The following is a 24,244-nucleotide window of genomic DNA, read 5'->3' on the forward strand; positions in this document are numbered from 1 at the left end:
TGCGGCCTTCGGGGCCAGACAACATTTTGCCTGCGCAGTTTTGTGCCTGAAAATAGTGTGGCCAGCAGGAGCAGGGAAGTCCTTGTGCCCTGTGCCCAGCACTGCTTAGGCCACACCTTGAGTCCTGTGTCCGCTTCTGGGCTCTTCAATTTCAGAAGGACATTGAGACTCCTGAAGGTGTCCAGAGAAGGGCAACAAAGCTGGGGAGGGGTCTGGAGCACAAGGCTGGGGAGAGGTCTGGAGCACAGCCCTGTGAGGCGAGGCTGAGGGAGCTGGGGTTGCTTAGCCTGGAGAAGAGGAGGCTCAGGGGAGACCTTCTTGCTCTCTCCAACTCCCTGAAGGGAGGTTGTAGCCAGGTGGCGGTTGGTGTCTTCTCCCAGGCCCCCAGCACCAGAACAAGAGGACACAGTCTCGAGCTGTGCCAGGGGAGGTTTAGGCTGGAGGTGAGGAGAAAGTTCTTCCCAGAAAGAGTAATTGGCCCTTGGAATGTGCTGCCCTGGGTGGTGGTGGAGTCCTCATCCCTGGAGCTGTTCAAAGAAGGCTTGGATGTGGCACTTGGAGCCACGGTTTAGTTGTCGTGAGCTGTTGGGTGACAGGTTGGTCTTGACGATCCTTGAGGTCTCTTCCAACCTTATTGATTCTGTGATTCTACTCTGGGGGGATGGATCAGAGCCCTGGGGCTTATGGCAAACCCCAGGTGGGGGCAGAGAAGGAGTCCTGGGCTTTGGGTCTGCTTTGGAGGTGTGGAGAAGCCTTTGGCCTTTCGAGTCTCCCCCAGTGGCCATTAAGCAGAAGAGCTTTAGCTGCCCCCCAGCACACTTCCCAATGGAACTGACACAGTCAGACAAGCTCCGAGAAGCAAAGGCAACATCCGAGACAGAGTTGCTTTCTTTAATTACTTTGAAAGGCATTTTAGAGCCTTTAGAGTCTGCCCCAGTGCCCATGAACCCCAGACACCATGGCAGTGCCATCCTGCCCTGTCAGCTGCTGCCCCAGCACCAAGTGCTGCCCCACGGCTGGGTGCTGCCCCTGTGACAGGGGGAAAGAAGAAGGGTTGAGAGTTGTGGGTTTGTTGTGGATCACTTGGAGTTTTCCTGTAGGGAAAGGTGCCTGTGGAGTCTCTGTGCCCTCAGTGTTTCCCTAGGACAGCAGGGGCAGCGGTGCCAGCCCAGCACATGCCCACACAGCCCTGTGCCAGGCTGTGCCAGGCTGTGCCAGGCTGTGCTCCTGGCCCGGCTGCCTGGGCAGCCGCACTCAGGCCAGGCTGGCAGCGCTGTGTGGGCACAGGTACTGGCCCTGCCCCAGCCGCCCTGCCCTGTGGGAAGCCCTTGGCGCTGGGGGGCAGGCAGCAGCTCTCCTCTTGCCCTCCCAGCCCCTCCCTGCTCCCTGGCAGCAGATCTCAGCCCCTATGGAACAAAGGCAAACAAGGCCCTGAGCAGCTTGGCCCCCAGGGCCGCTCCAGAGCAGGCCCTGCCTTGTCCCCAGCCTGCCTTTGGTGTCTGTTGGGGTCTGTGCACCAGCCCTGCTGGCCCTCCTCTTCCTCACCCCATTCCAGCCCAGGGGGACTTTTGCTTTCCTCTGTGCCTAGGCCTTTGCTTTCCCTATGACTCTGACTGCCCCCATTATGAGGTCACCATGGGCCATCTCTTTCTCCAGGGTGTTGGTGCTCCCTGGGAGCCACTTGAGCTTCAGCTCCTCTCCGTGAGGCTGCTCTGCTGTGCTGGGGGAATCTGCCCCTTGGTTGCTCTCCAGGTGCAATTGTCTCCCAAGGCAGCCAGCGAGGCGAGGATGGACGAGAACGGAGGATACCGAATGGCCTCCCTGAAGGAGTTACTGGTAGCGTGGCTGGGGCTCTGCCCAGGGGCCCAGCATCCCCCACAGACAGGGCAAAACCGTCCCCCACAGCCCATAGGCATTTCCCCAGGGGGCAGAGGCATGGGCAGGAGGAGATGCGTTGCTCTGCTCTGCTTCAGCCTCGCTGCTCAGAGCAAGGAGGGGATGGGAAGGAAAACCTCCTGCAAGCCAAAGCTCCTCCAAACCTCTCTCCAGCTCCCTGGAAGGAGGCTGGAGTGAGGCTGCTGTTGGTCTCTTCTGCCAAGCAAGAAGTGACAGGATGAGAGGGAATGGGCTTCAGTGGTGCCAGGGGAGGTGTAGATTGGACATGAGGCAAACTTCTTTACTGAGAGGTCAGGCACTGGAGCAGGCTGCCCAGGGAGCTGGTGGAGTTGCCATCCCTGGAGCTGTTCAAGAAGCTGGAGGTGTGGTGCTTCAGGACACAGTTTAGTGCTCCTGCTAGCTGGGGTCTGGTTGGACTCAGGAATCTTAAAGGTCTTTTCCAGCCTTCCTGAAGTCCACGTTTTTGGGCTTTCCTGGAGGAGGAGGAGGGGGCATGCAGAAATGGGATCCTTGTGGACTTGTGTGGGCACAGGGGGGGAGGAGGTAAAGGACCTCTAGACAGCTCTGCCCCTCTTGTCCTTGCTGAGCAGGAATACGACGAAGAGGCAGTGATTGACCAGGGCAAATGGAGCAGCACTGCCAGCTTTCACTGTGAGGATGAGTTGGAAAGTAAGGCTGCACGGAGAGCCTGGCAGAGGAGCCAGCAGCTCAGTGCCTTCTCCCCAGGCACCAAGGTGGTGCTTCCTCCTGGGAAGGGCTGCTCTGGCTGAACAGTGGCACTGCCTCCCCCACCTCTGCAGCAGCAAGAGCACTGCAAGTGACTCTTCTTTTGCAGGCCACCGTGCCCGGGACGTGGGCAGGAGGCGGGTGATGAGAAGCCGATCCCCCCGCTGTGGCAGGCAGGGTGAGTGCCCCCAGGCTGTTCCCTAAGCTCCTTGGGCTGTGTGCACCTGGGGGCTTCTGCAAGCAGCTCCCTGTGCCTCGCTTGTGTGGCTTGCTGCCCTCCTGAGGCAAATGGCAGCGTTTAGCAAGGCCTCCTTTGGCCAGGCTTTGCTCAGGAGGGGCTGGCAAGGCAGTTCCATGCATAATGGACTGAGGCTCCTCTTCCTTAGAGGGATCCTGGCATTAAAAATGGCCCTGTGGGGAAGGGAAGCTGCCCACCCTGAGTCAGAGGTGGAAGAGATGCTGCTCCTGCTCCATGGCTGTGTGCAGGCCTGGGCAGAGGAGGAGTCCAGGGGAGAGGAGGCAGCCCAGCATCTGTGGCTGAACTGGTGCTCTCTTGACATGAGAGCAGGACAGAGCTGATTCAGGCAGGCTGAGAGCACAGAGCTTTGTCTTCTGCCCCCAGCCAGCCCATCCCAGCGGGTGCAGGCCATCCTTGGGAGCCAGGAGGACGAGCAGCACGCTCCCCACAAACTCTTCTGCCAGATGGCTGAGATCTGCGTGGCAGAGGGTGAAGCTGCTGAGTGGAAGGATGCAGCAAGGTAAAGCCCTGCTGCTGGCAGCGGTGGGAGAGGAGCCCTGGGCCAGCAGCACTCAGAGCTCTCCTTTCCTCCCTGAGGGATGCAAAGCTCTCACAGCTGCTGCTGCTGCTGCCAGGAGCCTTTTTCTCTTGCTACCCCCCAGCTCTGTCAAAGGGCTGCCAAAGCTGGGGGCACTTTTCCCATCCCTGGGGCTGATCACATCCTGTGTCTGCAGGTGGTTCAAGTTCGAGGAGGACATGGAAGACGGTAGTGAATGCTGGAGCAAGCCCTACGTGAGCACACTGTCCCTGCGCAGCCTCTTGGAGCTGAGGAGCTTGATCAGCAGTGGCACAGTGCTGCTGGACATCGGTGCCAACAGCATGGAAGAGATTGCAGGTACCCTGCCTTCTGTGTCCTCTGGCAAGAGCCCAACTCAGCTGCCTCTGCTGCCCTTCCCTCCCCAGTCAAACCCTGCCCCAATGGCAGGCTCCTAGCCAGGAGTCCTGCTGTGGGTTTAAGCAGAGGCTGGGTGCCCAACCCTGGCACTGGGTTTTGCCTCCAGGGTGGGATCCTCTTGCAAGCAATTTGTGGGGTTAGAGAAGCGACTGCAGAGCATTCTCCAGCCAAAGAGAAGCAGGGGTCAGGGCTTGGCAGGTTGCTCTTAGAAACAGGGTTGGGACTGGGGGGTTCTGCTCTGATGGCTTCTTTCCCTCTGCCCCCCCCAGATGCCATCCTGCACCAGCAGGGACAGAGCTCAGGGCTTGATGAGCAGGCACGGGCGAGAGTGCGAGAAGTGCTTCTGCTGCAGCATCACAACAAGGAGAGGAAGAGCTTCCTTGCCAGGGCTGTGGCCCGAGGTGAGCTGTTCTCCAGGGCAGCTGCTGAAGGCTTCTGCAGGGCTTGGGTCCCAGCAGGCTCATCCTGGCAGAGCAGTGGCAACCTGCCCACCTCTCCAAGTGCCTTTGTTTCCCTACCAGTGTCAGCACTCAGCCCTGAGCCTTCTGCAGACGCTGCTGTGGCTGAAGAAGGAAGGAAGCAGGAGAGCTCCACAAGGGCTTTAGGCAAGGTGAGAGCCCTGCAGCTTTCTTCTGCCTTCAGGGCCAGACTGGCTCTGGCAAGGTGGCCCCAGGGTGGGCTGCAGAGCGTCGAGGGCTTTGCTCTCGGGGCAGCTGCCTGAGGATTGCTTCTTGTGGCCAGGAGGAGCTGCGCTTGCTGAAGAGAATTCCCAGCGGGGCCGAAGCCTGCAGCCTGCTCGTAGGGGAGCTGGGGGCCCTTCAGCAGCCCCTGCTGGCCTTTGTCCGCCTGGCCCAGGCTGTGCTGCTCCCGGGGCCGACCCAAGTGCCCATCCCAACCAGGTCTGAGTGAGAAGCACACAGCTTTGCTTTCCCAAGAGCCCCACACCACGGCATCCAGCTCCACGCATCAGTGGGGCTGCCAAGGGAACAAGCCCGCCCCCCTCCCCCCCACCCCCCCACCTGCCCCCACCCCCCTTTTCTTTGTGTCTCCCTTCCCTGCTGGAGCTGTGATAGCCACCAGCCCATCTGAATGGCCCTTGGCCCCAGACTAAGTTTGGGATCGATGCTGATGAATTTCAGATTCATTGCCTGTGTGTCCCCACTGGAGCCAGACTCTGGGCTGGCAGCTCCTGGGGCTTTCCTTGGGTGCTCTTGGAGCAAGGACACCTTCTTCTTCCTCATCTTGCTTTTCTTGCCCAGGTTCCTGTTTGTTTTGCTGGGGCCAGCAGGAAAAGCCCAGCAGTCCCATGAGGTCGGCAGGGCCATGGCTACTCTGATGATTGATGAGGTACCACCAGATAAGGGAGCTCTGGGTCACCTCTGGCTTTAAGCAAAAGGCTGTGGGGTGCCACTGGGGATGGGGACCTTGTGCAGGAGATGATTGCACCTGCCACAGTGGACAGATGTTTGCTCTGGGGGAATGTTGCCTGCCCCCAGCAGGAATGGTGGGGAAGATTCCCCTGCATTCAGGCAGGAGCCGATTGCCCCGGAGAGGGCATCCAAGGGGGGCTGTCCTCTCAGCAGCTTGCCTCCTGCTGGCAGGTGTTTCAAGCGGTTGCCTATAAAGGCAAGAAGCCAGGGGACCTGCTGGCTGGCCTGGAAGAGTTCCTGGAGCAGGTGAAGGTCTTGCCAACAAGCCAGTGGGATCCCTCCATCCGAATCGAGCCCCCGGAAAAGGTCCCTCCCCAGGTGGGTGCTGCAGGGAGGGAGGCGTGAGGGGCATGGGCAGCGTGGCAGCACGGCTGGGGATGTGCTCAGGGGGCCAGGCTCTCCAGGTGCCCCTCTGCCAGTGCCAGAGCCAGAGCAGGAGCAATGCTCACAGGTGGGCATCTGTACCTTGCTCCCATTTTCCCAGGAGAAAAGGAAGGTGCCAGGAGCTGTGGGTGGCAGTGCTGCGCCCAGCGAGGCGGCGAGACACACTGAGCCTGAGCTGGAGCGGACAGGAAGGTGATGTGAGCTGCCCCTGGGTGGCCTTGGTTCTGCTGGCCTTGGAAACGGGAGCCTGCAGCTGCCCTTCTAGCAGGGCTCTGGCCTTAGCTGCTTTGGGGCAGGGGCTGCACAGCTCCACCTCCCTGCCCTGGGCCCGGCAGGGGGAGAGGTGGGCAGCTGGGCTCAGGCGCAGCGGCATTGCCCCTGCTTTGCTGGATTTGGGGTGGGGGCAGAGGGGTAGAGACCCCCAGGGAGAGCACTGCTGCTGCTCAGGGTCAGAGGGGAGGGGCTCTGGGCTCAGGCCTGCTTGTGCTGCAGGAGCTCTGGTGTGTGCCTCCCTTTCTCCTGGCTATAAAGCAGGCTCCAGCAGACTTGTGCTTTGCAGCCCTGCAAGTTGCCCTGAGCTTGTGGCTGCCCGTGTGCAGCAGAGAGCTGCACAGCCCCTCCCGCAGCACGCTCAGGCTCTGTTCTTCCCTCCAGGTTCTGCGGAGGTCTCCTCCAGGACGTGAAGCGCAAAGTGCCCCGGTTCTGGAGCGACTTTCGGGACGCCTTCAGCCTGCAGTGCCTGGCGTCCGTCCTCTTCCTCTACTGTGCCGGCATGTGCCCTGTCATCACCTTCGGCGGCCTGCTGGGGGAGGCGACCCAAGGCTACATAGTGAGCAGCTCTCTCTGCCGGCTGGCACGGGGAGGGCCCGCCCTCGGGCACAAGTCCCTGCTGCGCTCACCTGGCTTTGCTGGGGGGTTTTGCCTTGCCCTGGATGATCTCTTTAGTGCCTGCTGCCTCTCTCCCCCGCACAGAGTGCCGTGGAGTCCCTGATGGGTGCCTGCCTGTGCGGCGTGGTCTATTGCCTCTTGGCTGGGCAGCCTCTCACCATCCTCGGCAGCACCGGACACATCCTCGTCTTTGAGAAGATCATCTACCAGTTCTGCAAGTAAGGCTGGCTGCCACAGCCAGGGGCTGGCAGAGGCTGCAGCAGGAGACAGGGAGGAGGAAAAGATGCTTGGGCTTTGCTGTTCTGGGTGGCAGTTGTTAGGTTTCAGTTGGCCTCTGTGTCAGAGCTGGTGCAGGCTGCTGCTGCTTTAGTAGGTGGTGGTGCAGGGGCTCTGAAGGGTGGAGGAGAGGAGTTGTGGGGGGTCGGTTCGCAGCAGGTGACTGGGCACAAACCCAGCCAGTGCTGGTGTTAGGGCATGAGAGTGATGTGAGAGCACAGCACCTCCCACAGCCGGCGCCTGACCTCCACTAAACTGCTGATAGAATAGAATAGAATAGAATAGAATAGAATAGAATAGAATAGAATAGAATAGAATAGAATGAACCAGGTTGGAAGAGGCCTTCAAGATCATCGTGTCCAACCTATCATCCAACACCACCTAATCAACTAAACCGTGCAACCAAGCATCCTGTCAAGCCTCGCCCTGAACACCCCCAGTGACGGCGACCCCACCACCTCCTCGGGCAGCCCATTCCAATGGGCAATCACTCTCTCTGTGTAGAATTTCCTCCTAACCTCCAGCCTCAACCTCCCCTGGCGCAGCCTGAGACTGTGTCCTCTTGTTCTGGTACTGGTTGCCTGGGAGAAGAGATTAACCTCTGCCTGACTACAACCCCCGCTTCAGTCTTTGGCCTCTCCTCCCGCGGCTCCAGAGCCCAGGCTGCAGCCCCGAGGCTGTCTGTGGCACTTGATGGAGACTGCCTTCCCCCCACCCCCAGCCTGGCCACGCTCCTAAACTGCTCCCAGGTTTGCCCAGGGAAGGCAGAGCTGGCAGCCCCGTGCTGGCCTCTCCCCCTTCCCACCTGGCTTTGCTTCCCTAGGGAGCAGGCACTCTCCTACCTGTCCCTGCGGGCGTGCATCGGGCTCTGGACCACCTTCTTCTCCCTGGTGCTGGTGGTGACCGACGCCAGCTCCCTGGTGCGCTACATCACTCGCTTCACCAAGGACACCTACGCCTCCTTCATCTGCCTCATCTTCATCTACGAGGCTCTGGAGAAGCTGAGTCAGCTGCGAGTCACCTACCCTCTGCACATACCCATCGCCATCGACTCCCTCACCAACTACGGGTGAGTGCTGCCCTGCTAAAGGCCGCTGCCTCTGGCCAGGAGCTCAGGGCTGCCTCTCCTTTGCCTTTTCCTTACCCCTCTCCTGGCTTCTCTCCCGCCAGCTGCAAGTGTGTGGCACCAGCCCAGCCCAGCCTCGAAACCCTGCGTTTCTGGGAGAGCATCAAGCTGGACGTGCCTGGCATCGCCTGGCAAAACCTCACGGCGACTGTGAGTGCCCCGAGCCACTGCTTCCTCGTGCCGCCGCCAGGGGGCATCCCCCCGGTGCACAAGGCAGAGCCCTTCGGCTGGGAAGGGGCTGCCAAGCGTGCTGCTGCCAGATCCTCCTCACCCCCTCCTTACCCAGCGTGTCCTGGCCACACCTTCACCGCCTGTGTCCTGACTCTCTGTCTCTCCAGGAGTGCCGGCACTTGCGGGGAGAGTTCCGAGGCCCTGCCTGTGGGCCCCATGGCCCCTACGTGCCTAATGTCTTCTTGTGGTGCTGCATCCTCCTCTTCTGCACCTTTGCCCTGGCCAGCTTCCTGAAGAACCTGAGGAGCAGCCCTCTCTTCAGCACCAAAGTACCGACAGTCTCCACCTTCCTTTCCCCAAGCAGTCTCCACCACCACTTGCTCAAGCTGGGAAATGCCAAGCTGGAAGGCGAAGCTCTGCACCGCCTCGGATTCCCTCCGCTGCCTTCTGCGGATGCAAACTGCTCCCAGCATTTCCCACCTGCCCTGCCCCCTACCCCAGGGCCCCTTCTGTGTTCTTTCTTTTCTCTTGGGAGGGGGGAAATTGGGTCTTCCACAGTTAGCTTTGGTTTACACACACCCCCTCACACCCTCCCCCCCAGCCCCGTGCCTTGCCTGCTCGGGGGCAAAGTTGTTTCCAGCGCAGAGCTGCCCTAGAAAAAGCCCCAACTGCTCCCCCTGAGGCAGGAATGAGGCTGCAGAGCCTTATCCCATCGTGGCTGCAGTAGCAATCGATCTGTTAAAGGCTTGAATTCAAGCAGCCCTTTCCCACTTCATTCAGCTCTTCCCATGTCTGACCCTAGCTCTCACAGCCACGGTCTGGAAGCAAGGGATGAGGCTGCAAGTGCTCAGGGGGGATTTGCTGCCCCGGCCTTGCTGGTGTTGATGGCCCCAGCTTCTCATGCCACAGTGTGGCCCCGTTGGCAGTGCCCCCCTCAGCTCTGTTCTTCTCCCCTAGGTACACTCCCTCACCAGGGACTTTGCTCTTTTCCTCACCCTGGTCACCATGGTGCTGATCGACTCCCTGGTTGGGATCCCCTCGCCCAAGCTCCAGGTGCCCAGTGAGATCAAGGTAATGAGGCTGCTTGGCTTGGCACTGGCTTCAGCCCTCGGGGGTGCCACAAGGGAGGGGATGGCAGAGCAGGCTGGGGCTGAGCCTGCAGGACATGCTGGTGCTCTGCCCATCTCCTCTTGTGCCTCCAAGGCACGCGTTCTTTGTGCCAATGAGAAGCCAGCCCCTAAGCTCCCCTCCAGGAGAAGGATCTGCAGGTGCCTGCAGAGAGGCCACTGGCACTGCTGGAGCCCACCAGAGAGGGTGACCTGAAGCCAAGGCTGGGAGATGCTCTGCCTCAGGAGGAGAGAGGCAAAATGCAAGGCAGGGAAGTGTCTGGGCTGAGAGCTGCTGCTGAGGCCTGTGCTTTGTTGCAGCTGACCAGGGACGACCGCGGGTGGTTCATCAGCCCCCTAGGACCCAACCCTGTGTGGACAGTGTTCGCTGCGCTCATCCCAGCTCTGCTCTGCACCATCCTGATCTTCATGGACCAGCACAGCGCGGTTGCTGTCGTCAACAGGAAGGACCACAAGCTGAAGGTAAGAGGCTGCAAGAGATGAGCCCATCCCACCCCGCCCTGGGCTGCAGCCAGCATCAGGCTGGGTGGCAGGATGCTCTCCTGCAGCAGTGGTGCCCCAGGGAGCAAAGCACAGGGGAGCTGAGACGAGCAGTCTGCTGCAGCAGCACATGGAGCTGGGTGCAGGAGAGCAATGTGCTGTGCTTGTGAAGTGGTGGCAGCAGCTGAGGGAAGGGAGCCTTCTGCTGTGCTGCCAGGACCGGCTGAAGCAGGGGCAGAGTCTGACTTGTGAGGCTGCCCTTGCTCTTGTGCTGTGGGATGCTCTGCTCCTTCTTTCGCTGCCTTCCTTGCAGAAAGGACGTGGCTACCGCCTGGACCTCTTTGTGCTGTCTGTGCTGCTCGGGGTGTGCTCCCTGATGGGCCTGCCCTGGTTTGTGGTTGCCACTGTGCTGTCCATCACCCACGTGAACAGCCTCAAGGTGGAGTCTGCCGGCTCAGCTCCAGGAGAGCAGCCCAGGTGCCTGGGGGTGCGAGAGCAGAGAGTCACCGGCGTGATGGTCTTTGTGCTCATGGGCTGCTCCGTCTTCCTGACCTCGGTGTTAAAGGTGAGAGGGCAATGCCAACCCCCGACCAGCACCGGCTTTGTGGCACTGAGACACACACATCCCAGCGCCTCTGCAGCCCCCGGGAGCTGTGGAGCGGAGGAGGAGGTGATCCCCGAGCCTGGGGCTTGAGCTGTGCCGGGAAGCAGCTTGGGCTTTGCTTTGCAGCCCTTCGGCCCCCAGCGGGGTGCGCTGGAGGCAAGCGAGCAGCGCCCAGCGCTTTGGGTTCCAGCTGTCTTTGAGGGCCAGCCCTGCTGGGGGTTCAGGCGGCCGTGGGCAGCGCCCGCAGCGCCCGCAGAGCAGGGTGGTGAGCCTGCCAGTGCCACGGCAGGCACAGACCGTTGCCTTCTCCTCCGCAGCTCATCCCCATGCCTGTGCTTTACGGCATCCTCCTCTACATGGCTGTGTCGTCGCTCCGAGGACTCGAGGTACTGCCTCAGCGGCAGCCTGCAGCACGGCTGCTCCCTGCTGCCGCCTCGGCCCGGCAGCAAGGCCAGCGCCGGGCCGCGGCAAAGTCTCTCTGCCAGCGCGCAGGGAAAGCATTGGGTGTGAGGGAGAGGTTGGTGGGGGCCCAGGAGATCTCTGGGGCTGGCAGCAGCAGTTCCTCGGCGTGCTCGGCTCAGGGGCTAGGGCAGGGCAGGGTTTGCTGAGGGGAAAAGGGGGGAATTCAGTGCCGAGGGAAGGCAGCTTCCACTGCTGCTGGCAGCGCTTGCAGGGGCGTTCAGTGGGCCAGGAAAGGCAGAGAAGAGAACAGCATGGAGGAAGGGCAGGTCGGTGGCAGCTCCCGTGGGCAAGCCGGTTGGTAGCTGGAGGGGAGGGAAAGTGGCTGCTGCCCCCAGGAGGAGCGTCCAGAGCAGGTTTCGGGCCGCCTCCTTTCAAGCAGCATGCTGCAAAGAGCCTCCAGGTGTCAGCAGGGCCAGAAAGCTTCTGCAGTGCTCAGCTGGCAGCTCTTGGCCTGTGCCTTTGCAGTTCTTCAAGCGCTTGCTGCTGGTTCTGATGTCAAGGAAGCACCAGCCGGACTACATCTACCTGCGGCACGTCCCCCTGCGCAAGGTGCACCTCTTCACCTTGACCCAGGTCCTCTGCCTCACCGTGCTCTGCCTCATCAAGATGTCCCCTGCTGCCATCATCTTCCCCCTGCTGGTAAGAGCTGCTGCTGCTCAGCAGGCCATGTCTGCAGGGAGATGGAAGGCTCAGCTCTGGCCTCACCCTATCTGCCCTCTTGTTTGTGAAGAATTTGGCTGTGGTCTTGGTGCGGAAGGCGATGGAGTTCTGCTTCTCCAAGCGGGAGCTCAGCTTGCTGGATGACCTTCTGCCAGAGAGGAGGAAGAAGGAGGAGAGTGCCAAACCCGAAGGCCAGCAAGAAGAGGTAAGGCCTGCTGGGTGCCCGGGGCTGGGCATCTCCCTCAGGCTGGGAGGTTGCCTCTTTCTAGCACAGCTTCTCCTGACATCTTGGGGGACCATCAGAACTCCGAGGGAACTGATCCTAAGGGCCTGGATCCCGCTTCAACCCCTTGAGTTAGCACTGAGCTTCCCCCTCGGAGAGCTTTCTCAGTCAGTCATTTCTCATCAAGATGATGATTGTCCTTTTGCCAGGACAGTGCTTTTAACCCTCCCCAGGTGCTGGCAGTGAGCTCTGCCCCCTGCTGCACTGCCAGCGGAAGCTGCCCCGGCTCAGCAGCAGAGGGCAGCGGGCAGTGATGTTCCTGGCTCTGGAGTTTCTCTCTGCTCCAAGCCAAGACAGACAGCTTGATTTGTCCCCTTTTATGGCAGGAATCCATGGAAGCTGCTGGTCCCAATCCAGTTCAGCTGGAGCTGGGGAAGACGGGCGACTTGGATCCCCCAGAGCAAAGCAGGGACAGGTAAAGCCCCAGCAAGGGCCAGGACCCTCAGCAGGATTAGCTGGCAGGTGTCTGGTGTGGTTTTCTCCACTTGTATCTTTGGGGTGGAGCATCCCATAGGAAGCAGCAGTCAGAGTGGTGGGACAATCAAATGTGTGGGCAAGGCTGCCCGAGGGGATGGCAGGGCTCTGACCCTGACCAGAACTCGTGGTGGACCCCAAAACTTGCATCATCAGGGACCTGACAGTAGCTGCAGAGCCTCATTCTGAAACAGGTGGAGCTGCAGGCAGGATCTGTGCCAGCTGTTGCTAAGCCCCAAGAAGAGCCACTCCATGGAGCTGTTGCTCTGCAGCTCTCAGGCTTGCCCCTCACAACTCCTCCTCCAGCCAAGCCTCCCATGCTTATGCTGGGCTTTGATTCTCCAGGTCCCCTGTTCCTCTTGCCAAGGCTGCTAATGCCCTTGGTGACCTCAGTTCCCCTCCCCAAGACTGCCATGGAAAACCTCTCTTGCAGGGCTGCTCCTGTTGTAATCCTTATCGAGGCTGAGAGGGTGGGAAGCACTGTGCAGAAGGCTGCCAGCACCCCCAGCAGCAGCAGGCTGAGTTCTGGGGAGAAAGAAGTCAAGAACTGCTCAGGAACGTGCGAAGCAGCTGGCAGGCCCCAAGCCCTTGAAGGACAGGAGTGAGAACGTGACAGGCACCAGCCCCGCACACAGTGCCCCCTGCACCTACTTTTGCTTCCAGACTCCATTGTTACAGACTCTGTTGTTAGGAAATCTGTAGTTGTAGACTCTGTTGTTCTAAACTATTGCTTATACACTCTCTTGTTATAAACTTTATTGTTATGAACTCTACTGCTTCCAGACTCCATTGTTACAGACTCTGTTGTTAGGAACTCTGTAGTTGTTGACTCTGTTGTTATAAAATATTGCTTATACACTCTCTTGTTATAGGGTTAGGGTTTAGGGTTAGGGTTAGGGTTAGGGTTATACACTCTCTTGTTATAAACTTTATTGTTATGAACTCTACTGCTTCTCAACTCCATTGTTACAGACTGTTGTTAGGAACTCTGTAGTTGCAGACTCTGTTGTTCTAAACTATTGCTTATACACTCTCTTGTTATAAACTTTATTGTTATGAACTCTACTGCTTCTAAACTCCATTGTTATCAGCTCGGTTGTTATGACACATATTTCACCCTATCATCAAGGGTTTCATGATTCAGACTGGTGATCCAACTGGTACAGGAAGGGGCGGTGAAAGTATTTGGGCAGGAGAATTGGAAGATGAGTTTCACTCAACTTTACGACACGACAGACCATATACTCTCAGCATGGCTGATGCAGGACCAAATACGAACGGATCTCAGGTTTTTATAACAGTGGTTCCAACTCCATGGCCAGACAACAAGCCCAGTGTGTTTGGACGGGTGACTAAAGGAATGGAAGTTGTGCAGAGAATCTCAAATGTAAAAGTCAATCCCCAAACTGACAAGCCCTAGGAGGACATCAGTATCATTAATATCACAGTGAAGTGATAAAGGAGATGAAGATTCCAGACAGAAGTTCAGCTTCCAGTGGACACAAAAAAAAGAAAAGAAAAAAAAAAAGAGGGGGAAAAAAGTCAGCTCAGCTCCAGGAAAAGCTCGGCACCATAGGAGCCAAAACAGGACCGAGAAAGAACAGGAGCATTTTTGAGAACTTCTGGACATAGGAAGTGCCAGGACAGAGCAATGGCTAGTTGTACTGTTTTTAATGAACCTAAAGTGCCCTAAGATTGTATTCTGGTACTTTTGTATTTTGAAGTAAAAACACCTGGATGTTTGTTACGAAATCTGCTGGTTTTCTTGCATCTCTTCGATGCAGAACTGAAGATCAAACCCCACGCCCTGCCTCGTGACAATGGCTGTAAAATATGATCACGGTGTCATTTGGAAATTGTTCATGCTATTTCCGTCTTTTGTAACTACTTACAGGTTCTAAAAGAAATTAGAATACATAGAATAGAACACATAGAATAAACCAGGTTGGAAGAGACCTTCAAGATCATCGCGTCCAACCCATCAACCAATCCAACGCCGCCCAAGCAACTAACCCACGGCACCAAGCACCCCGTCAAGTCTTCTCCTGAAAACCTCCAGTGATGGTGACTCCACCACCTCCCCAGGCAGCCCATTCCAATGGGCAATCACTCTTTCTGTATAGAACTTTTTTCTAACATCCAGCCTGAACCTCCCCTGGCGCAGCCTGAGACTGTGTCCTCTTGTTCTGGTACTGCTTGCCTGGGAGAAGAGACCAACATCCGTCTGTCTACAACCTCCCTTCAGGTAGTTGTAGAGAGTAATAAGGTCACCCCTGAGTCTCCTCTTCTCCAGGCTAAGCAACCCCAGCTCCCTCAGCCTCTCCTCGTAGGGCTTATGTTCCAAACCCCTCACCAACTTTGTTGCTCTTCTCTGGACTCGTTCCAGCAAGTCAACCTCCTTCCTAAACTGAGGGGCCCAGAACTGGACACAGTACTCAAGGTGTGGCCTAACCAGTGCAGTGTACAGGGGCAGAATGACCTCCCTGCTCCTGCTGGCCACACTGTTCCTGATGCAGGCCAGGATGCCATTGGCCCTCTTAGCTGCCTGGGCACACTGCATGCTCATGTTCAGTCTACCGTCGACCAGCACCCCCAGGTCCCTCTCAGCCTGACTGCTCTCAGCCACTCTGACCCCAGCCTGTAGCTCTGCATGGGGTTGCTGTGGCCAATTTTATGGGTAATAGGTTGGACTTGATGATCTTGAAGGTCTTTTCCAACCTGGTTCATTCTGTGATTCTACTTCATCCTCTTCACAGTATTAAACTCGGTTGTTCTGAACGTGGTTGTTAGGAGCTCTGTTGTTAGGAGCTCTGTTGTTAGGAGCTCTGTTGCTGTAAACTCTGTTGCTGTAAACTCTGTTGTAAGGAATGTTCTAGAATGTTACCATCTTGAAAAGAATTGAAATAAAACACAAACCACAAACCACAAAAATCATTTAACGTGAGCGGTCTCCATTCCTTCTCAGGGGGAAACACACAAGTGCCAACAGGATGGGACCCAAAGCAGGCAGAATTGGCTAAGAGGGAGTTGCAAGAGCAAAGGAAGCAGCCGACAGCTCCCCTCCCCTCTGTGTATGTCAGTCACAAAGGGCCTCTGCTAAGTGCCTCCCCTGAGGTCTTGCTGTCAAATCAGCAGGAGGCTGTGTGAAGAGGGCAGACACTGAACACAGCCTCAACTGCTGAACTGTTAGGACAGAGCAAAGGCTTCCCAGGCTACTGCATGTTAACTTCTCCCCCCAGAGGAGTGAAGAGCCTAATTGAAATGCAGTTGGGATGTGTGATGCAGGGGGTGCCATGTGAAGGGGGACATGCAGGAGGCGTTTCAGGGAGACCGTAAATCCTGAGTAGCTCTGCCAGGGGGGAAAGGGAGAGGGAAATGTGTGTCTGGGAATTGAGGCTAGAAGGGAAGCTCTGCCTTCCAGCAATGGGAGAGACCCCAGAGGGAATTGTCCGGTGGACTCTCCCTTGCTACAAATAAAGTTTTACAAGATTCCTCTTGTCTCCTCTGTGAACAGGCTGACAGACCACAGGATGCTAGGGGTTGAAAGGGACCTCCAAATATCATCCAGGCCAACCCCCTGGCAGAACAGGAGCATAGAATCCAGCACAGGTCTCACAGGAACACATCCAGACAGGGCTGCAAAGGCTCCAGAGCCTCCTTAGGCTCCACAACCTCTCTGGGCAGCCTGCTCCAGGTGTCTGGAAGCCTCCCAGGCAAGAAGTTCCTCCTCATGCTGATCTGGAACCTCCTGGGCTGCACTTTCCATCCATTGCCCCTTGGCCTATGCCAGGGCACAGTGAGCACAGCCTGTCCCTGTCCCTCCCTTCCTGACCACCAGCCCTCAGACAGTTATAGACATTTTTCCTTACACTTTGGATGCTCATCCTGGTGGGTTGGGGCTGTTGGTTCTACCTATACGGATACTGTGTCTCCTCATCAGCCTTGCAGGCCCCAGCAAGTCATCTGGGAACCCTCAGATGGGAATTGCTCCTGGGCTTTGTAAGGGTATGGAATCACACAGCTCAAGGGCTGTGCATAGCATTACAGAATCATAGAACCACAGAGACACAGAGACACCTGAACACTGGAGGTGCTCAGGAGGAGACTTGATAGGGTGCTTGGTTGCATGGTTTAGTTGATTAGGTGGTGTTGGATGATAGGTTGGACTCAATGATCTCGAAGGTCTCTCCCAACCTGGTCTAGTCTAGTCTAGTCTAGTCTAGTCTATTCTTCTACCATGTTTTGGTTTAATTGGAACTCTCGATTCTGATCAGGGAGCACCTTTTACCTCAATGGTTTGAAAGGCCCTAACTTCAGAGATGTCAACAGAAAACATCTAACTTAGACCTGAATCTCATAATCGCTTAATTGATTTGAGAATATGTTCACATGGTAACTCAGCAGTCTGTCATGGTCAAGTAATAATGTCAAAGAGTTAAAGGGAAGCTCTCATCCTCTGTGGCGGTGGCCATCCCTTGCGGCTCGAGTGGTAACACCTGGTGATTCAGGTGTGAGAATGCGCAGCTCCAACCCTGCACGTGCGCTACAGCCCTCTGTGGCTCAGCCATGATGCCGTGGCTCAGCCATGATGCCGTGACGCACGTTGAAATCCAGGCCATAACTGGCAAAAGAGTTTCTGTTCTCTCTCATTGTTTCCCCTTTTGCTGTGAGCCCCACCAGCGTTGAGCCAACGGCATGGTGTAAGCTGCCTTGCAAAACAGAACCGCTGTAGATTTTGTTGTTAGGGCAAGGTGAGAGTTGTCAAGAGTTTGAAGGCTCGTGTGGCATGAATCTGTTCGAGCCTTCGATCTCTCTACATAAGCACATTCAAGAACTGGAATAGAGAGCAACACATTTGCAGACTGATAATGAAGACTGGTTGGAAGCATTGTGTAAAGGATGGGCCTTCTCTGCTTGGTTTCTTTCGCTTGTTAGAGCTGGGTCATTAATACTGCAAATTGTGATTGTGATGTTACTGATGTTGCCTTGCCTGATTAGTCTCTTGCAAAGGGCCCTGCAGCAGATGATCAAACCAACATTTGCAGCAGAAAACCAAAAGCGGGGAATTGTGGGAAGCTGTGGTGAATTTGTGGAGCCTTTGATGGGCCAAGAAGAGATTGACCTTGCAAGTATTGCTGTGCATCGGTGAGCAAATGTTGTTATGTGCCCATGAATGAATACATTGTCATGCAGCTTAGCGTATCTGGCAAGCCCCTGCAATGAATGTGGAGTTAGTTTAAGGCTGAGAAACTGCAAGAGAAGAAATACACCGGTGGTTACAAGAATCCAGGCTTTAGCAGGGTGGAATCTCATAGCCGAGTGGTTTCAGTGCAAGAAATCATTTAGCTGAGGTAAAGTGTAGATATCCTTACTGCAGGGCTATTGCTGTAGTGTAGAAAAAGGTCGCATTGGAGTTAGCATACAGTAATTTGTAGGATAAAGAGGTAAGGAGAACTGGGCCAAGAGAGTCAGTTCGGACCAGCTCCTGCAAAGCGGAAGAGGGCGAGGCCGAGGAAGGAACCAGGACCGCGGCTCAAGAAGCTCTGCCGAGGGCTGCAACCACGTAGGGCTGAGACCGCCGGGTAGCGTGGACCCGAGCGGACCTCTTCTGATGCTCTATGGAGCCCTGTTGGTCCTGGGACAAGCACAAAACTGCAGTGATTGCATAAGTGCCACCCGACAGGGGAAGGTGGTTAGCCAAACCTTGGTGTATCAGCCCATCTACGAGTGTAAGGGAGCCAAATGAAGCCCTTGTGATATGAATCTGAGAGAGTATGCCCGGGGTAATGGAAATGGGAGGATAACCTCTTATGATCCGAAGGAGAAGCCCTCTCAGTATTGGAGAGAGGTGAGAACAAATAGCCAGCAAGGGAGGCTGGTAGGGAAAAGTGCGATTTTCACAAAGCTCAGTGAGCCACAGTGGGTTAAGTTGGATGCATGTGATGCCATAGAGGATGATTCATATGCCAGTTGTGGAAATATGGGATGGAGGAGAATGGTGGAGACGCTTGGGAACAGTAGTAGGGGAATTGTTTGGGGGATTATTGATCATTCCTCGTAGGATTCCTTGTCTCACGAGACTTATTCGGACTATAGTTCGGGACATGGAATTCACTGCCACTCGGCTAGGAACCAGTAGAGAAGATCAGCAACCTCTCCTGGTTGTAAAGATACACCAACCAAAGCCAGAACCAACCAAAATTCAGCTGGTTTTGGCCAAACCGGAAGCTAAGGCACGAATTAATGGCGTTCAAAAGAAGAGGAGGGGTTGTGATGAGTGGAGTGCTAATTCCTGTCCATCAGGTGATTTTGATTAAGAGGAACTCTAAAGCAGAAGTATGGAACTAAAAAGTGGGAGAGGGAACCAGACACAGGAAATTGTAAGATAGGAGTAAAATGTTTTCTTTTACTATAAAATGTTCCTTATTCTTTGCCTTTGCTATCATTGTTTCTATTTGGTTTGCTTGATTCTATTTACGTGGAAGCCTGAAGAGTAGAGTGACATATTAGTGTAATTAGGGAAGCTAACAGCTTGTGTGAAAAATAGCCTGTGTAACAATAAGCTGCTGAAGGAGGTGCAAGGAGAAGAATCTTCCTGCTTTCCTGCCAGCTGCTGCCAGCGTGCCAGGGAAGAGACTTTGCGAGGACAGAGCTGAAGAAAAAGAATTCCAGGGAAAATGAAGGAAGAAGGAGGAAGAAAGGAGGCAGCGGCCCCAGGGCACAGTCTCCAGGCCTCCCTTGGCCTCTCCTGTCACTGCAGAGCAGATTCCAAGGTGCAGTTCTAAGAGCTCCCTTACCCTCAGCTTACAGCCAGGGACAAGGAGAGGACAGTTCTGCATTCTGCAGCTTCCAGGGTGGTGGCAGAGCCAAAGCAAAGCCACAAGCAAGAAACATACAACCAAGTGTGATGTAGATGTGGCACACAGGGAGCAAATGCCTTTCCTTCCCCTTAGCCCAGCTGCTGGGACACTCCCTCCATGGCCCCACCACAGAGGCCATCCCTCTCAGGTACCAGTGAGGGAGGGAAGAGTTCACTGGAGCCAGGACCCCAAACCAGAGCCAAGACCAGGCCGCGATGAGGAACCCTAGAATCACAGAATGCTTTGGCTTGGAAGGGGCCTTCAAGATCATCTAGATCCAAGCCCCTGCCATGGGCAGGGACACCTCCCAGCAGCCCAAGCTCCTCAAGGCCTCATCCAGCCTGGCCTGCAACACCTCCAGGCAGGAGGCAGCCACAGCCTCCCTGGGCAGCCTGTGCCAGTGTCTGCCCACCCTCACTCTCAACAATTTCTTCCTCCTCTCCACTCTCAATCTCTCCTCTCTCAGCTCAAAGCCACTGTCCCTGGGCCTGGCACTCCCAGCCCTTGTCCAAAGTCCCTCCCCAGCTCTCCTGGAGCCCCTTCAGGGACTGGAGGGCTGCTCTGAGGGCTCGCTGGGGCCTTCTCCAGGCTGAACAGCCCCAACTCTCCCAGCCCTTCCCCATAGGGAAGGTTCTCCAGCCCTCTGGTATCTTTGTGGCCTCCTCTGGACCTGCTGCAGCAGTTCAACACCCGGAAGAAAGTGGAGAATGCATCCAAGGGAGCAGAGAAGAATTTTGTGTTTGGAAGCAAGAGAAAGGAGAGCAGGAATCAGAGAGTGCTCCGGGTGCCGCAGGGCTGGCAGCCCTTCTGCCACTGCTGCACCACAGCAGCACACACAGGGACACACTGAGGCTCAACACCAGCAGCCTCCCTCTGCCTGCAAAGTGCCCCTCCCTGTGCTGCTCTGGAGCTGCTCAGTGCCAGCAATGCAGCCAGGCTCACTGACAACACCTGCATGGCTTTGTTGGGAATGCTCCACATCACCACAAGCTGCTTCTGCTCTGTGCTGGCACATCCCAAAGGCACATGGTCACTGCTCTCCTTCAAGGGCTTGGAGCCTGCCAGCTGCTTCAAGTGTTGCTGAGCAGTTTTTGACTTCTTTCCCCTCAGAACTCAGACTGCTTTTGGTGGTGCTACTGGCAGCATTCGACACAGTGCTTTCCACCCTCTCAGGCCAGATAGGAATTACTGCAGGAGCAGCCCTGCAAGAGTCCAGCATGAGTTCTGGTCAGGGTCAGAGCCCTGCCATCCCCCCCTGCAGCCTTGCCCACACATTTGATTTCCCCACCACCGTGACTAGGGTTTCCTATGGGATGCTCCACCCCAAAGATGCAGGTGGAGAAAAGCACAGCAGACACCTCCCAGCTAATCTTGCTGCCCCTGCTCCCAGGCTTCCCCTGGGGAGGAGCAGCAGTGCTGGCACTTGAGGAGAGCGGCTGCTGCTGTAGCCCCCAAAAGCGGGGCAGTGGCCAGCAGGGCTCACTTGCCTGACTCTCACTGATCACAGCCCAGCTCTGCTCTCTCGAGGGAGCCACCGAGCTGGTTCTGATCTGAGCTCTCCCCCACCATGTGGCAGCCTCTGCCCTCCTGGGTGTGCAGCCTCAGCCAGGGAGCGCACACGGAGGCTTGGGGCTGGCCCTGGGCAGCAGGAGTGGGGCAGGAGATGTGGGGGGTCTGATGGTGAGGGTGGGTGGGTGCAGGGCAGCATCTTGGCATGCAGGCTGCAGGGGTGCCTGAGGCGTGGGTGGCTCTGTGTGTCCATGCAGAGCTGCTGGGACTCCTTTGGCCGCTGTGTGTGTGTGAGGGGCAGGGGAGCTGTGCGTGGAGCACACTGAGCTGTCTCTGTGCCTCTGTGTGGGGGAAGGATCTGTGTCATGGACTCACAGGAGTGGGTGGCTTGGCAATAAACCTTTAAAATCAAGTCCGACCGTGGCCCAGCACTGCCCCATGTGCCTCAGCACCATGGCTGCTGTGTCATGGGCTGAGGCTTATGCCTTGAGCAAAGTACAGAGAGGAGCTCCAGGAGGTGCAGAGGGGTCCAGGTGTGAAGAGGATATTTGTAACCTTTGGGTATTTCCTTCCCATCACTCTGTTCTCTGACTCTATTGCAGCTGGCAGCCAGCCCAGCTCTTGCCTCTTCCCTTCCCTCTCTTCTCCCTGGATGCAGGCAGCTTCCTTCTCTGCTGTGGGGAGAGGATGGTTCCAGGCTTGGCTGTGCCCTTCAGGGCCAGACCAGGCCTTACCTGCGGCCTTCGGGGCCAGACAACATTTTGCCTGCGCAGTTTTGTGCCTGAAAATAGTGTGGCCAGCAGGAGCAGGGAAGTCCTTGTGCCCTGTGCCCAGCACTGCTTAGGCCACACCTTGAGTCCTGTGTCCAGCTCTGGGCTCTTCAATTTCAGAAGGACATTGAGACTCCTGAAGGTGTCCAGAGAAGGGCAACAATGCTGGGGAGGGGTCTGGAGCACAAGGCTGGGGAGGGGTCTGGAGCACAGCCCTGTGAGGAGAGGCTGAGGGAGCTGGGGTTGCTTAGCCTGGAGAAGAGGAGGCTCAGGGGAGACCTTCTTGCTCTCTCCAACTCCCTGAAGGGAGGTTGTAGCCAGGTGGCGGTTGGTGTCTTCTCCCAGGCCCCCAGCACCAGAACAAGAGGACACAGTCTCGAGCTGTGCCAGGGGAGGTTTAGGCTGGAGGTGAGGAGAAAGTTCTTCCCAGAAAGAGTAATTGGCCCTTGGAATGTGCTGCCCTGGGAGGTGGTGGAGTCCTCATCCCTGGAGCTGTTCAAAGAAGGCTTGGATGTGGCACTTGGAGCCACGGTTTAGTTGTCGTGAGCTGTTGGGTGACAGGTTGGTCTTGACGATCCTTGAGGTCTCTTCCAACCTTATTGATTCTGTGATTCTACTCTGGGGGGATGGATCAGAGCCCTGGGGCTTATGGCAAACCCCAGGTGGGGGCAGAGAAGGAGTCCTGGGCTTTGGGTCTGCTTTGGAGGTGTGGAGAAGCCTTTGGCCTTTCGAGTCTCCCCCAGTGGCCATTAAGCAGAAGAGCTTTAGCTGCCCCCCAGCACACTTCCCAATGGAACTGACACAGTCAGACAAGCTCCGAGAAGCAAAGGCAACATCCGAGACAGAGTTGCTTTCTTTAATTACTTTGAAAGGCATTTTAGAGCCTTTAGAGTCTGCCCCAGTGCCCATGAACCCCAGACACCATGGCAGTGCCATCCTGCCCTGTCAGCTGCTGCCCCAGCACCAAGTGCTGCCCCACGGCTGGGTGCTGCCCCTGTGACAGGGGGAAAGAAGAAGGGTTGAGAGTTGTGGGTTTGTTGTGGATCACTTGGAGTTTTCCTGTAGGGAACGGTGCCTGTGGAGTCTCTGTGCCCTCAGTGTTTCCCTAGGACAGCAGGGGCAGCAGTGCCAGCCCAGCACATGCCCACACAGCCCTGTGCCAGGCTGTGCCAGGCTGTGCCAGGCTGTGCTCCTGGCCCGGCTGCCTGGGCAGCCGCACTCAGGCCAGGCTGGCAGCGCTGTGTGGGCACAGGTACTGGCCCTGCCCCAGCCGCCCTGCCCTGTGGGAAGCCCTTGGCGCTGGGGGGCAGGCAGCAGCTCTCCTCTTGCCCTCCCAGCCCCTCCCTGCTCCCTGGCAGCAGATCTCAGCCCCTATGGAACAAAGGCAAACAAGGCCCTGAGCAGCTTGGCCCCCAGGGCCGCTCCAGAGCAGGCCCTGCCTTGTCCCCAGCCTGCCTTTGGTGTCTGTTGGGGTCTGTGCACCAGCCCTGCTGGCCCTCCTCTTCCTCACCCCATTCCAGCCCAGGGGGACTTTTGCTTTCCTCTGTGCCTAGGCCTTTGCTTTCCCTATGACTCTGACTGCCCCCATTATGAGGTCACCATGGGCCATCTCTTTCTCCAGGGTGTTGGTGCTCCCTGGGAGCCACTTGAGCTTCAGCTCCTCTCCGTGCAGGCTGCTCTGGGGTGCTGGGGGAATCTGCCCCTTGGTTGCTCTCCAGGTGCAATTGTCTCCCAAGGCAGCCAGCGAGGCGAGGATGGACGAGAACGGAGGATACCGAATGGCCTCCCTGAAGGAGTTACTGGTAGCGTGGCTGGGGCTCTGCCCAGGGGCCCAGCATCCCCCACAGACAGGGCAAAACCGTCCCCCACAGCCCATAGGCATTTCCCCAGGGGGCAGAGGCATGGGCAGGAGGAGATGCGTTGCTCTGCTCTGCTTCAGCCTCGCTGCTCAGAGCAAGGAGGGGATGGGAAGGAAAACCTCCTGCAAGCCAAAGCTCCTCCAAACCTCTCTCCAGCTCCCTGGAAGGAGGCTGGAGTGAGGCTGCTGTTGGTCTCTTCTGCCAAGCAAGAAGTGACAGGATGAGAGGGAATGGGCTTCAGTGGTGCCAGGGGAGGTGTAGATTGGACATGAGGCAAACTTCTTTACTGAGAGGTCAGGCACTGGAGCAGGCTGCCCAGGGAGCTGGTGGAGTTGCCATCCCTGGAGCTGTTCAAGAAGCTGGAGGTGTGGTGCTTCAGGACACAGTTTAGTGCTCCTGCTAGCTGGGGTCTGGTTGGACTCAGGAATCTTAAAGGTCTTTTCCAACCTTCCTGAAGTCCACGTTTTTGGGTTTTCCTGGAGGAGGAGGAGGGGGCATGCAGAAATGGGATCCTTGTGGACTTGTGTGGGCACAGGGGGGGAGGAGGTAAAGGACCTCTAGACAGCTCTGCCCCTCTTGTCCTTGCTGAGCAGGAATACGACGAAGAGGCAGTGATTGACCAGGGCAAATGGAGCAGCACTGCCAGCTTTCACTGTGAGGATGAGTTGGAAAGTAAGGCTGCACGGAGAGCCTGGCAGAGGAGCCAGCAGCCCAGTGCCTTCTCCCCAGGCACCAAGGTGGTGCTTCCTCCTGGGAAGGGCTGCTCTGGCTGAACAGTGGCACTGCCTCCCCCACCTCTGCAGCAGCAAGAGCACTGCAAGTGACTCTTCTTTTGCAGGCCACCGTGCCCGGGACGTGGGCAGGAGGCGGGTGATGAGAAGCCGATCCCCCCGCTGTGGCAGGCAGGGTGAGTGCCCCCAGGCTGTTCCCTAAGCTCCTTGGGCTGTGTGCACCTGGGGGCTTCTGCAAGCAGCTCCCTGTGCCTCGCTTGTGTGGCTTGCTGCCCTCCTGAGGCAAATGGCAGCGTTTAGCAAGGCCTCCTTTGGCCAGGCTTTGCTCAGGAGGG

At 57.0% G+C, this 24,244-nt stretch overlaps 1 protein-coding gene across 1 annotated transcript; it reads left to right on the forward strand.

Annotated features, from left to right (window-relative positions):
* Positions 1-3,309: 3,309 nt before the first annotated feature.
* On the forward strand, positions 3,310-24,111 carry LOC128898699 (electroneutral sodium bicarbonate exchanger 1-like). Its single transcript, XM_054174634.1, is given in 23 exon segments — positions 3,310-3,380; positions 3,595-3,755; positions 4,085-4,216; positions 4,385-4,489; positions 4,492-4,714; positions 5,075-5,162; positions 5,417-5,563; positions 5,730-5,821; positions 6,284-6,458; positions 6,602-6,735; positions 7,617-7,862; positions 7,964-8,069; positions 8,258-8,419; positions 9,048-9,161; positions 9,518-9,679; positions 10,011-10,262; positions 10,619-10,687; positions 11,229-11,402; positions 11,494-11,628; positions 12,033-12,121; positions 22,992-23,121; positions 23,772-23,850; positions 24,017-24,111. Coding segments are annotated over 23 exon segments (3,126 nt in total). The 5' UTR covers positions 3,310-3,324.
* Positions 24,112-24,244: the final 133 nt, after the last annotated feature.

Source organism: Dryobates pubescens, chromosome 30, assembly GCF_014839835.1.
Source record: "Dryobates pubescens isolate bDryPub1 chromosome 30, bDryPub1.pri, whole genome shotgun sequence".
NCBI classification, from domain to species: Eukaryota; Metazoa; Chordata; class Aves; order Piciformes; family Picidae; genus Dryobates; species Dryobates pubescens.